Source organism: Xyrauchen texanus, chromosome 1 (assembly GCF_025860055.1).
Source record: "Xyrauchen texanus isolate HMW12.3.18 chromosome 1, RBS_HiC_50CHRs, whole genome shotgun sequence".
Classification (NCBI taxonomy): domain Eukaryota; kingdom Metazoa; phylum Chordata; class Actinopteri; order Cypriniformes; family Catostomidae; genus Xyrauchen; species Xyrauchen texanus.
The window spans coordinates 49471535-49485847 of record NC_068276.1 but is presented as its reverse complement, the minus strand read 5'-3'; the positions used below and the strand labels follow the sequence as shown (position 1 = coordinate 49485847).

Below are 14313 nucleotides of genomic sequence, written 5' to 3'. Positions count from 1 at the left end.
CTTTTTCAGTAGGAAATGCTTCAACACAGGAAAGAAAACTGCACTTGTTAAGTCATTTTATGGGGTCTAAAAGGGAAAATTCTTTCATCATTTTCTCACCATCATGCCATCATTTCTTTCTTCTCCAAAAACAAAGATTTTTGAAGAATATCTTAGCTCTGTAGGTCCATACATTGCAAGTGAATGGTAGGTAGAACTTTGAAGGTCCAAAACCTCCAGTGTTTAAATCCATATCTTCAGAAGCGATTTGATAGGTGTGGGTGTGAAACAGATCAATATTTAAGTCCTTCTTTACTATCAATCTACTTTCACACAGCCCTCCCATGTTTAATGAGATTTCTTCTGTTTTTGCCAATTTGCATCCTTTGTGCATATCACCACCTATTACACATTACACCACACATGTATTACATCACTTCTGAAGACAAGGATTAAACCACTGGAGTCATATGGATTACTTTTATGCTGCCTTTATGTGCTTTTTAGAGCTTTAACATTTTGGCCTCCGTTCACTTGCATTTAATAATAGACCAAAAGAGCTGAGATGTTCTTCTTAAAAATCTTCGTCTGAGTTTAGCAGAAGTCATACACATCTGGGATGGCATGAGGGTGAGTAAATAATTTGAAAATCATAATTTTTGAATGAACTATCCCTTTAAGGCTTACAACTGTAACCATGGCAAAAGGGGAAAAACAAGATTAGATATTAGATTATATGGGAGTTAGGAAACTCATATATGCTGTATCAATTTGGTCTTTAGTAGCCTGACTTTTAAATATATGCCTTTTAAAATACTGCATATTCCTATTTATGAAAGTGAAGCATTTGCTGATGGCAATTAGGTAAAATATATTAGTAGATTTTAATGGTATCTGTACTAGTTGAAAATATTGTGTATAATGACATTTGTAGCTGTAGTGTAAGTTTTTCGAGATTCAAAGATGAGACCTTGCAAGGATCTTGGGGACAATTGTAGGCTTGAATTGAATGATAGAGGGGACATCTACTGAATGTCTGAAGATTGAGTCCATAACTGTCACAAGTGGGGAGGGCTGTTAAAGTATATTCGGTGACACTTTACAATAAGGTTCCATTTGTTAACATTAGTTAACATGAATTAACAATGAACAATAATTTTACAGCATTTTTAAAATCTTAGTTCATCTTAATTTCAACATATACTAATAAATTTTTTAAATCAAAGTTGTATTTGTTCATATCAGTTAATGCATTTTGAACTAACTGGAACTAACAACTCTTAACCAAAATGAACAGAGACTAATAAATGCGTAAAAATATATAGTTAATTATTTGTTCATGAAAGCTTATGCAATGTGAATAAATGGAACCTTATTGTAAAGTGTTAGATATTATTCTAATTCTAAATAACATACAGCACCCCAAGTTGCTCTGAGGCCCTTCAACTGGCTTGTGCCAGTAAATTCGAATGATTACGCTCATGAAGTGGTTGCAGCATTGATGGATATGCGTTTTGACTTCGTTTCCATATTGGATGCTTTGCCTAATCCATTTAATAAGCCCAGATATAATTACACTTATCAGGATAAAATCATGCATGTGAGATAAATATTTGAAAAAATAATTGATTATCTTAAAGATACATGAACATAATTTTGTAATATCTTAAACGCACACCCTCAAAATGTATTGTATTACTTTGGCTTTGGATTGTATCTCTTTGAATTGAACATTTGGGCATGCTGATTTAAGTGTGAAGGACACTTAGACATATCTGCATGCATAATTATGTAACACAGGCTGACATTTCTCTATATGGTACCATTTTGTACTTCAGATTGCAACTATTTGATGTTTCTTCTCTTTTGATTGCTAAAGATTAAGATGGTTTCAGCTACACTATAATATGTCTTGTAATTCTTTACTTGATAGTAAATTGTAATCTGAAGCAGATTAATTATACATCTATTTTAAAACAGTAAATCAGAATATTCAATAAAACAGTTCAGCCAACAAATTGTTTAATGCCATAACTGGTGAGGACAGTAATGCCCTAGGTTCATATGCATCACACGATTTTGCTTTAACCTCCATAAATATTCCTTGCATAATATAGATTTCATTACTATATAATTATATTTCAGATAGATTTTTTTTTTCATATGGCCATTTTGTATCGGTTGTACAATGCATTGAGCCCCGTGAATATCAGCATCATTCATGACCCTACAGGTAGGAACTCCACCGACCATCTGACATCTGCTCTGTCTATCCGCCTGCCTCTCTCATTCCCACAGCTCCTCAGATCAAATTATGCCTCTCGTCAGTTTTCTGCCCTGTTCTCCCTATCGCCTCACGCTGGTCTCTCTGTATATCTGCCATCTGTTTACACTGCTTCCCACGCCCTGTCCCAGTTATTATCGGACTTTCAGTCACCGACTTGCGCCAAAACTGGGGAACAATAGTCTGTTTGATGGGGGGAAGCAAGGAAAAAGAAGGGGGAGGAAGGATGAAGAGGAAAAAAAAGTGGAAAAGGAGAAAACAAAATGAAGAGCCCTCTGCAATTTTTATGCAATTTTGTTAGACAAATAGTCATATTTTACTAAAAAAACATATTTTTTGGTTCATAGCGAAGGTTTTAACGCAGACAAGGACAAGGGTTCGAGTCACACCAAACAAAAACACAACATTGAAATCACAACTAACAATATATATATATGCATATAAATAAAAATTATTCCGATAATTAAAATGCATTACATTCTTGTGGCAGAAGAGTTAATTATTGATAAGACAACACAAAAAGCGGCTTTAGAGTACAATGTATTGTTTACTACCATAAGCCAATCATTGGCATACAGTTCACAGCAATCCATTTCACAAGGGAATTTGTCAATCAGTTGGAGATTTATTATGAGGGCTTGTTTAAGGACCCGCCAATGTACACCTGCGTCAGACATGCTTGTGTAGCGTCTCGGATGCGTTGCGTCAAAAACATAAAATTTGTAGGTCACTGTGTCAAGTTAAATACAGTTAAATACTTAGAACACATCTTGAGATCCCTTAGTTCGAATTTGTACTCCATCAAGTGTTTTGAACGCAAGAACATAACGCATGTTTGTGTTGTGCTGCCTGCTGAAGGGTTGTTTTGTTCACTGTATAAACTGTGCGATGCTCATACAGCTGAAGTTTCAATTACTGCCCTCTGGAGTAAACAGGTGGTACTACAAGCATGCATTTCTTAAGAATCTTCCTTATGACTGTCCGGGGGCATTGCGATTAATTGCGTAAATTTTTTTAACACGTTATTTTTAATCAAATGAATCGCACTGAATTAACATGTTAAATCAACAGTCCTAATATATATACAGTACTGTGCAAAATTCTTAGGCACGTAAGGTGCTTCACAAAAACATTTGTTTTTGATGGTTATTTGGTTATTTATATCTTCAGCTTTAGTGTGTCAACAGGAAAAATACATTTTAGAATCCCAAACATTACTTTTGCAAATAGAATAGAAGAACAGGGAGCCCTGCAACAGATGGCATGGTCCCCTCAGAGCTCCCAACTGAATACTGAGTCAGACTGGGATTACAAGAAGAGACAGAAGCGTGTATTTAATATTTTATTCAATTGTTTACATTTACATTTGGCAGACGCTTTTATCCAAAGCGACTTACAGAGCCCTTATTACAGGGACAATCCCCCCGGAGCAACCTGGAGTTAAGTGCCTTGCTCAAAGACACAATGGTGGTGGCTGTGGGGTTCGAACCAATGTCCTTCTGATTACCAGATTACCAGTTATGTGCTTAGACCACTACACCACCACCACTCACCCTACACCACCACCACTCACCGTTTACTATTTGTTTACTATTTGAATTATTAGATCAATGTCATTATGATTAATTTTCAAAATTTGACTAATTATTTCTATTATATTTATTATTATAATGTATATATACTGTATATGCCTGAATGGTGCTATACAAAAGTAAAGAAAATGTTTTATTACCCAGGCTCACAGAGGTCTGGTTACTGAAAAAGGATGGTGACAACATTAGCAAATGGATTACCTACATGATCAATCATTACAAAAAACATACACCTACATAATATCATATACTAAATGATACAATGTTATTGATACAAAACTGAGTTAGGTATGAATTAATCACTGTTTGTGTATTTATAATTGAAACGTATTGCCGAGGATTACTCGAACCCCAACCAAATATACTTTTGACTGTGAGTACATACAGTACAACAACAATTGTATTCTATATTTAAGATTGATTTTGTTGCTTTTCCTGTAGGCAATATATTTACATTACAGTATAACATTTATATAATTTTTTATATGTAAGATTTACATTTGAAAATTATTTGAGATTTACCATTTAAATATTAATGCATAGAAATTATATATATATATATATATATATATATATACATATACACACACACACACACATAGTGGGGCAAAAAAGTATTTAGTCAGCCACCAATTGTTCAAGTTCTCCCACTTAAAAAGATGAGAGGCCTGTAATTTTCATCATAGGTACACTTCAACTATGAGAGACAAAATGAGAAGAAAAAAAATAATTTGGTCAATAACAAAAGTTTCTCAATACTTTGATATATACCCTTTGTTGGCAATGACAGAGGTCAAACGTTTTCTGTAAGTCTTCACAAGGTTTTCACACACTGTTGCTGGTATTTTGGCCCATTCCTCCATGCAGATCTCCTCTAGAGCAGTGATGTTTCTTGGCTGTCGCTGGGCAACACAGACTTTCATCTCCCTCAAAAGATTTTCTATGGGGTTGAGATCTGGAGACTGGCTAGGCCACTCCAGGACCTTGAAATGCTTCTTACGAAGCCACTTCTTCGTTGCCTGTGCGGTGTGTTTGGGATAATTGTCATGTTGAAAGACCCAGCCACTTGCTGATGGAAGGAGGTTTTCACTCAAAATCTCACGATACGTGGCCCCATTCATTCTTTCCTTTACACGGATCAGTTGTCCTGGTCCCTTTGTAGAAAAACAGCCCCAAAGCATATGGTGCAGGTGTACAATTTTGTTTCTGGTGTCCTTTGACAGCTCTTTGGTCTTGGCCATAGTGGAGTTTGGAGTGTGACTGTTTGAGGTTGTGGACAGGTGTCTTTTACTGATGACAAGTTCAAACAGGTGCCATTAATACAGGTAACGAGTGGAGGACAAAGGAGCCTCTAAAAGAAGAGGTTACAGGTCTGTGAGAGCCAGAAATCTTGCTTGTTTGTAGGTGACCAAATACTTATTTTCACCCATAATTTGCAAATAAATTCATTAAAAATCCTACAATGTGATTTTCTGGATTTGTTTTCTCAATTTGTCTCTCATAGTTGAAGTGTACCTATGATGAAAATTACAGGCCTCTCATCTTTTTAAGTGGGAGAACTTGCACAATTGGTGGCTGACTAAATACTTTTTTGCCCTACTGTATATGTTGTTATAACATTCTTATTTATGTAAATCTGGGTATAAAATGTACAGTTTCTTTTCTTAATCTGACAAAAATTGATCAGTTTTTATATCATGTTTTATTTTACAAACGCCTTTGGTGTGTAGGGCATTCCACGTCCAGAAAAACAACGAAACGCTAATGTGCTGCCTGCTTGTGTTCTCCCGCGGTCCGCCTTTTCAAAGCTCACATCGCGCTGCCGGTGTCAGCCAATCATATCCTGCCATGTTGGGACAGTTCAACCAATCACTGTCCACAGCGAGGAGGAAAACTTGGATCACTTTCGGCTGTGAATTGCGTGTCACCATGGGAGAATTAAAAGTGGGAAGTGATGAACAGTAGCTCGGGCCGTTTCCGGGAGGCGCGAGCATTCCAAACGAAGAACTTTCTGGTGGTTGCTCTGCTTGTGCATGCTGATAGTCAAACACACGGCTCACTGTTGCTTTAAACAGCCTTTTCAGTCAGCACTGTCTGCTGACTTGGTAGCTGCTAATAAAGAGACGTGTTTTTGTGTCAAATGAGAATAGACGACAGCGCTAAAGCGCGTCTTTACAGGAGAATAACACTGCCAGCGTCCTGTTGTTAAATGATTTGCATACGGATTTCCGCCCCCTGAGTTTAGTTTCTGCATCAACTACCAAAGGCAGTGGGCAGACGTGAGCCCTCATGCCAGGCGTAGTCATGCGGACTTGACATTTAAACTCGGTTTAATATTTGGACATGAACGGCGGACGCGTTTGTTTGGGGTCGTCCGGATGGATTTGGATTAAACGGCACATTGGGATCTGACACTTACATTCTCAGAGGTGGTTCACTATACTGGATATCTTCCGACTGTTTGTGGATGTACCGTGACGGTTTTCTTTTTCATCCGGAGAAAAATTGGGATATGGCACCTTAATAAGCATTGGTATTTTTCACTGGGGTGGGGGGGGGGGGGGGGGGAGGGGGTGATTTAAAACAGGGGATTCCTCGTCAGTTTGCACTTGTCTCTTTGGATCCCAAATTAGGTTTCAGCCTCACGCGATACAGCCACATTCTTCAGTCCACATTATCTGATTTCTAAATTGTCAAATTAGAAACACCGGAAGAGTTGACCATCTCTTCTGGATGGAGTTTTGCCTCTCAGTCTTCTTTTGACGTCTCGGACAGCCTTGGTGAATATTTTGGATCGTTTTTAGTCTACAACGGTTGGATTACCTCTTTTTGAAATACATTTTATGGTATTTTTTTTTCAGGGCATTTAAACTCTGTGCTTTACATGTAACCACTGTTGAAATCAGACGCTGAATTCTTTCTCGTGATATTTTCATAAGGCACCCGGCTTTATCCCTGTGTGAAAATACTGTGATATCTCTCTATTTATTTGTGCTTCTTTAAAAGGCAGTTCACAGTTTTTGCACACCATGACTTTCTTGTCCGGGGCAGCGGTTCTGTTGCTGCGTGGACTCGTCATCTCTGCGGTACTGGTCTTAGAGAGTTCATACACGAATAATCTGTCGAACCGAGTCACTCCGAATCCAGCAGCAGTAGCTGTTCCTCCTACAGGTAAGCTGTGCCACAACGCAAATATACCTGTTTTTTTTTCGTTGTGGATTAATAAAGAATGTCAGACACGTCCGCTATTGTCATTGATGTTTTGGTGAGTATTAAGTGGAGAATATCTGCACGTATGATGCCCACCGTGGGTCCTGCTGCTGGGCATGTCATACCCACCGTCACATCACTTCTGGATGATTCAAGAGAATTCAGCCTTTGCCCATTAGAGTGACGAAGGTAAGACGAAATTCAATCGGAATCCCCACTGTGACACCAATAAATGCTTGGCAAAGAGCTGGAGCCAGGAGGCACTTCTCTTTTAAAGGAATAGTTCACCCAAAAATGAAATTCTCTCTTCGTTTACTTACCCTCAGATGTATGATTTTCTTTCTTTCGCAGAACACAAATTAAGATTAATAGAAGAAAATCTCCGCTCTGCTGGTCCATGCAATGGAAGTGAATGGTGGTCAGAAGTTTGAAGCTCCAAAACACATATAAAGGCAGCACAAAAGTAATCCATAAGAACATGGACTAAAAACAAATGTATTTTCATTTCGGTTCGTTCTGAGCAAAAACTGTATTTTTTCGTTCCGGTTCAGATGTTCCGCAGCCTCCTTTCCCAATGGTTACCGGTTAGAATGAAATAAAAGAAGGGTTAATAATGTTCTTTCAAAAATAACAGTACTCTACGCTAAGGGGTGGGTGAAATACCCATTGCTGTGTTGCCAGATCTCGCAAGAGAAACAAGCAACATGGTCTGGAAAAACAAGCCCAAAATAAGCCACTTGCTAAAATAAGTGAAAATTCGCAATTATTATTTCTTTTTTCCTGTGTGGTGGATATATCAACATAGAAATCATAACTGCATACAGTTAATAAAAGTTAAGTATAATTTGAATTACAGATCTGCTTCTCAGTCAAAACCCGGCAGTATTAAATCTATTTTGATGCATCATATGTAACAGTAATTCAGTGAAGACTTTGAAACAACTGAGACATTTTCTGTTAACTTTTAATAATGTTTAGCTTGTATTTGGATTAGCTGTGCATGTATATGTAGTATTTATGCAGTTATTAAAAGGTCATAATTCAGAGAATACGACATCCACAACAGGGAATTAGGCAAAGACATGTGTGATGCAGCAGGTTCCTTTAAGCACGTATCCTTTAAGTTCAAAGCATGTTTAATTTTTTTTAGGCAACATGAAGTGGTTTATTTCCAAAAATGTACTGTGATCCCTATAAAAAAAATATTAGAATTAAATTAACTGTGTGAGAATTCACGTTCGTGGGCAATGAAGGAGTCATGAGACAACAAAGCAGGTTCAAGGTCAGTCACATGTAATTGCTTGTTTTCAGCACACAATCAACGGTAACCGGCGATAACATAACATTACTTGTTAATAAATGAAAGCACTCTCAATTAATGACTTTCTTAGTCCGGGCTGTCATTCTTTCCGGTCACTCTCTCCTCCACACTGATGATCTGGCATCACTAGAATTAGAGACTTGTGTTAGTGTACTTACAACCCATGTGACAAGCCTTACCCCTCTCCCTCTCCCACAGACCGGCACATGACCACGCACCCCCATGCACAAACCGGTTACCAGCATTAAAAACTTAAATTTTCAATCCGGAACAGTTGAAAAAAACTTTGTTTTGGTTTTCGGTTACATTCTGCAAAAAAAAAAATTGTTTTTTTGTTGCAGCCTTGGTTCTTTTAATCCATGAGTGAAAGTTTACAAAAACAGTGTGGTTAATGAGAATAAGCAAGTATAGTATTTGGCTGGTCATGTGATCCTAACATGGCAGCCCCCATAAGGGGACCCTTTCCATGTAGAATAAAACAGCTTTTATAATGTTACTGATATGACTGGAGTATTTCTCATGTGAGTGCTCATTTTATACATGGTTCAATATTACTATTCTTTCTTTAGGAGTAAAACGTTTTAATGAGAAAAAATAACCGAGTGCACCTTTAACCACTGCAGTTGTATGGATTACATTTACGCTGCCTTTGTGTTTTTTGGTGCTTCAATGTTCTAGTCACCATTCACTGGCATTGAATGGCCCAGTAGAGCTGAGATATGTTTAAAAAAAAAAATCTTATTTGTGTTCTGAAAAAGCAAGCAAGCAAGTCAGTCATACAAATCTGGGATGGCGAGAGGGTGAGTAAATGATGAAAGCATTTACATTTTGGGGTGAACTATCTCTTTAATACTAGGATCAGCAGGCAATGAGAACTACCACCTTATTTCTAAGTTTAACTAATATATACTAGTGGTTGACCGATATGGGGTTTTCCATGGCTAATATAAAGCTGGTTGGCAGAAATACTGATATTGCATATAAACTGTACACATAATGCAATTTAATGACAGCAAATGAGACATACTGAATTTAAAAGAACCATTATGTTACTCAGTATTTCCTAAAACATTGAAAACCCTAGGATTTTGTTTATTATTTATTGATGGGACTGTCAGTAGACTTTGGCTCTGACAAAAGGAGGAAGTACCGCTTCTGTGTATTGGCCAAATTGGCACCACCATCCAATCAGTTCAGGCCAGGTCAATTAGTCATCAGATTTTGAGATTATCTGAGATTATCAACCTAATTGGCCTGCCGGATATATAGGTCTATCCCTACTGTATACAGTAGAAATCTCTAAGAGGACACTACAGTAAATTAATCTTGAATCACTTTACAATCAGGTTGTAGTGTTAACATTTGTTAACTATATAAATTAACATGAACTAACAAAGAACAATAATTTTACAGCACTAAATCACAGTTAATGTTAATTTCTTAATATACTAATGCATTTTTTTTTAATTAAATGTGCACTCACCTAAAGGATTATTAGGAACACCATACTGATACTGTGTTTGACCCCCTTTCGCCTTCAGAACTGCCTTAATTCTATGTGGCATTGATTCAACAAGGTGCTGAAGGCATTCTTTAGAAATGTTGGCCCATATTGATAGGATAGCATCTTGCAGTTGATGGAGATTTGTGGGATGCACATCCAGGGCACGAAGCTCCCGTTCCACCACATCCCAAAGATGCTCTATTGGGTTGAGATCTGGTGACGGTGGGGGCGATTTTAGTACAGTGAACTCATTGTCATGTTCAAGAAACCAGTTTGAAATGATTCGAGCTTTGTGACATGGTGCATTATACTGCTGGAAGTAGCCATCAGAGGATGGGTACATGGTGGCCATAAAGGGATGGACATGGTCAGAAACAATGCTCAGGTAGGCCGTGGCATTTAAACGATGCCCAATTGGCACTAAGGGGCCTAAAGTGTGCCAAGAAAACATCCCCCACACCATTACACCACCACCACCAGCCTGCACAGTGGTAACAAGGCATGATGGATCCATGTTCTCATTCTGTTTACGCCAAATTCTGACTCTACCATCTGAATGTCTCAACAGAAATCGAGACTCATCAGACCAGGCAACATTTTTCCAGTCTAAAATACACCCCTAAATGCATTGAAGCAACTGCCATGTAATTGGTTGATTAGATAATTGCATTAATGAGAAATTGAACAGGTGTTCCTAATAATCCTTTAGGTGAGTGTATATGTTTGCATTAATGCATTATAAACTAACGTCAACTAACAATGAACAATTACATTTTCCTAAATGAACATTAACCAAGATTAATAAATGTTGTAAAATGTTGTAAAATTATTGTTCATTGTTAATTCATGATACCTAATGCATTAATGTTAACAAATGAAGTCTTATTTTAAAGCGTTTTACAGAATCTTGTATTAAAGATAAAAACCATCAAACAAGTACATGATAAAAAAAAGTTTAAAAAGGGCTTTTAATCTGTATCACCATACTGATAGTTTTGTATAAGCCAACGGGACTGATTCAATCAGCAGGTCAATTCAGTTTCATGACCCCACAGCTGTTTTCGCAATATTAGTCATGCATTTAATGACAGTGTATCGTTTCTGACAGGCAGCAGTCTGGTCAGAGCGCTTGCTGAGGACATGGATCAGGGTGAGATGACAGAGTGCTGTCTGTACAGACCTACAAAGCACTGTTAAGATAAATGCAATCCAGATCTGTGGGCATTAAGGAATGCAAAGTAATCAACAGGTTATAAAAAAAACCTCTGTGCAAATGCTGATTGACTCATCAGAAATTAAATCCCTTGGTAGCTGGACAAATTATTTCTGGTGTTGTTGTAGTTTAGTGAATTCAGATAGACACTTGGAATGTTTTAAATATAGCATGCTTGCTTAAAGACAAGCAAGTGCACTTGGAGTAGCCCATGTGAGCATAAACAGATTTTATTCCTCACTAACATATTGACTAGAGGTATATACAGTAAACCTGATTTGGTTTATATACACTGTATTCAAAATAACTTTGCATTCAAAATAAGGCTCAGAGCTGGAGGATTTTCAGCATTTAGATTGACATTCATCAAAGTCACATTTCAGCTTTCACTTCTCTTAACTTATAGCTCATATAGTAGGTAACAGTGCAAACACCATTTAAAATGCTAATAGCATCCAATACTGCACCTCAAATATGAATATTATACAGTACTGTGCAAAAGTTTCAGGCACTTGTGAAAAATGTTGCACAGTGAAGATTTTATCAACAATAATGGCATAAATAGTTTTCATTTGTCAATTAATGCCATACAAAGTCGAGTAAACATAAAAAAATGCTAAATCAATATTTGGTGTGACCACATTTGCCTTCAAAATGGCACCAGTTCTATTCATTTCTATTTGGAAAGGGAATGTTGAAATCTAAAATTGATATTTCCCTACTGATACACAAAGCAGAATATATAAAATATAAGTTTTAAGACAAATGTTTTCTAAATGAATGTTATTGATCTTATTGTGAACCCCATGCATATGTTTTATATAAAAAAAATTGGATCTCTTAATCTTTAATCAAAATGTAATAACTCGATCTTGCGGTGAAACGACAGACTTCTCTCTGGTGATGTATGCAGGAATTCTCCCAATCATTTGGTCCACTTAAACCATGTCCCTTTCTTAGAAATACCACAAAATTGAGTAAAGTTGAACGAAGCATCAACCACATGTTGGTGAAGATGGCAAGGTGTATTTTCGTTTGTTTGCCTTCAAAACTACAGTTCCTTAACTCAATCTTCCTTGGTTACGGTTCAGCTGGCTTAAGTTGACATCGATTGAGGAGGAATGATAGCGAATTCGTGGTTGTGTTCAAGACATTTCATGCCTGAATTGCTGAGGTGATCACCAATGCCTAGGATGCTCCTGGAGTTTAATTATTTTTGAATGCAGTTATCGTAGGATGCACAGCAAGAGTAAGTGTTTTTTTTCCTATATATTTAGTGTATTATGATTCAAAACATAAAAATATGATTAACTTTTACTCACTCGTTTTTCAACTATACAGCCTCTTCGTATAAGCAAAGACTGTGATGTGCTGGTCCGTTAATGTTGTCAGTTTGATCATAAATGTGTTGAGAACACATTGTACAGCACATTGGTCAACTGCTGTTGTTTTTAAATTGTGCTATATAAATAAAATTGAAGTGCAACAGTGGGTGAAAATCTTAGGTGCGGTTCAAAGTAACATAGCAGTATGGCAATTACAATAAACACCTGATTTACACATAACACAGTTTACACATATGTTACACAACACAATATACACCTAATAATATACAGTACACACAAAATAAGAAGAACATATACAATAAAAATACACTGTGTATCAGTGGACATAAATATGAAGGATCAACTCTAAATCATGCTTCCGGTGAGCTGTGGTATGCACATGTGGTGTAACAACATTGGCATTTGAAACGCACGAGAACTGACGCATGTGTGTCAACCGGAAGGGCAGCACTGTTTACAGGTGAGAGGGAGGAACATTGTACAGTAGCTTGGTTGGTTTTGACTTAGATCTGTTTCTTTACTCACAATGGAGCGTTTGTGTGCTCACCCTGGATGTCTCAAACGAGCGGAGAACGTGAGATTACATCTTTATCCATGGCAACACGAATACTTAACACGAGTGACCGCTTTGACTCCACCCTCTCGTGGATCATTGAATTATAGTTAAAAACTACTTAAATATAGATTTTTTTTGGCACCAAAAGCAATAGTATTTTTCTATTTTTCTTCAAAAGTGTTAGGGTGAAGAAAGAAAGTAATACACACCTGGGATATCATGATGGTGAGAATATTCTTTTTGGGTGAACAATCCCTTTAAGACAATAATGCACTGCACAAAACATGCTGTGGTACGCACAAATTATGTTTAACCTCACATTAATTGAACCCATATTTTATGTAGTGTGGATTGACCAATTTGCTGTCTTCACAATGCAAAATGATATGCTTAGTTGCAGTTTAGTATTTGTGTTAGCATATTTTTCCCTGTTGTCCATGACCCTATCTGAACAGACGTGTTGAGTGATAACAACATAAAATTATTTTTTTTCTAAGAGCTGTCTGACTGTCAGACTCCAAATGTGCCTCTGGACAGACATTTATTATGAGGATATGAGAAATGAGTTGGCAGTATGTACAGTATTGCTTTAGTTTAATATTAGTCAAGTTGAACTGAAAGTTAAATGTCGTTACTGAATATGTAGTGGTTTTGTGCCATATTACTTTTAAGTCCAAGTAAATATTTGTGTGGTTAGAATTGCTGTCTCATACTTAGAATGATAAGCCGAGAAGTGGCCAAGCAGGTATTCAGATGCCAACACATGAAGTGTGCAAATTGTGTTTTGTTCATTAGCTTACATGTACAAACATTAGTGGAAATCACATTAAATGGCAGCACTCAAACCTGAACAGCATATCCGAGGCCTTGAAAACAACAGAGATATTCTACCTGCATCCAGTGATGGGCAAATTCTTGAGATCTGATTTCTCAAAAAATGTATAGTTATAAATAAAGTAATTCATTTAATACATATTTACACAAGTTGCATTTAAACAGTTGTGTGTACTTTGGTGAGCGTTCACTATATCAATAAGGGTGCAGTCATGAGGCATTAGCTTGAGGAATATTAAGGCTTGTTGGTATTCTGTGTGCTGGTTGGTGGGAGACCGTGCACAGCTCTTTTGTTACAGTTCTAAAGTCTTAAGACCACTTGTGGGGAAAAAATATATATATTTTACAATTTTTGTAATTCATTTTCCCCGCCCCTCTCAGATTATATTATTAGCATAACAATTTGAATGAAAAGGTGAATTGAAAAATGCTTAATGAATTTCAGAATTCCTTAGTCTTTATTATGTACCACTT

At 37.0% G+C, this 14313-nt stretch overlaps 1 protein-coding gene across 1 annotated transcript in view; it reads left to right on the top strand.

Moving 5' to 3' along the window:
- The first annotated feature begins 6452 nt into the window (after nucleotides 1–6452).
- LOC127651626 (stromal interaction molecule 2-like) overlaps nucleotides 6453–14313 on the top strand; it is a 53378-nt gene continuing 45517 nt past the window's right edge. Inside the window, exon 1 of the mRNA XM_052137562.1 lies at nucleotides 6453–7026. Coding sequence (XP_051993522.1) covers nucleotides 6885–7026 — 142 coding nt within the window. The 5' untranslated portion in view covers nucleotides 6453–6884. The remainder of the gene's footprint in view (nucleotides 7027–14313) is intronic.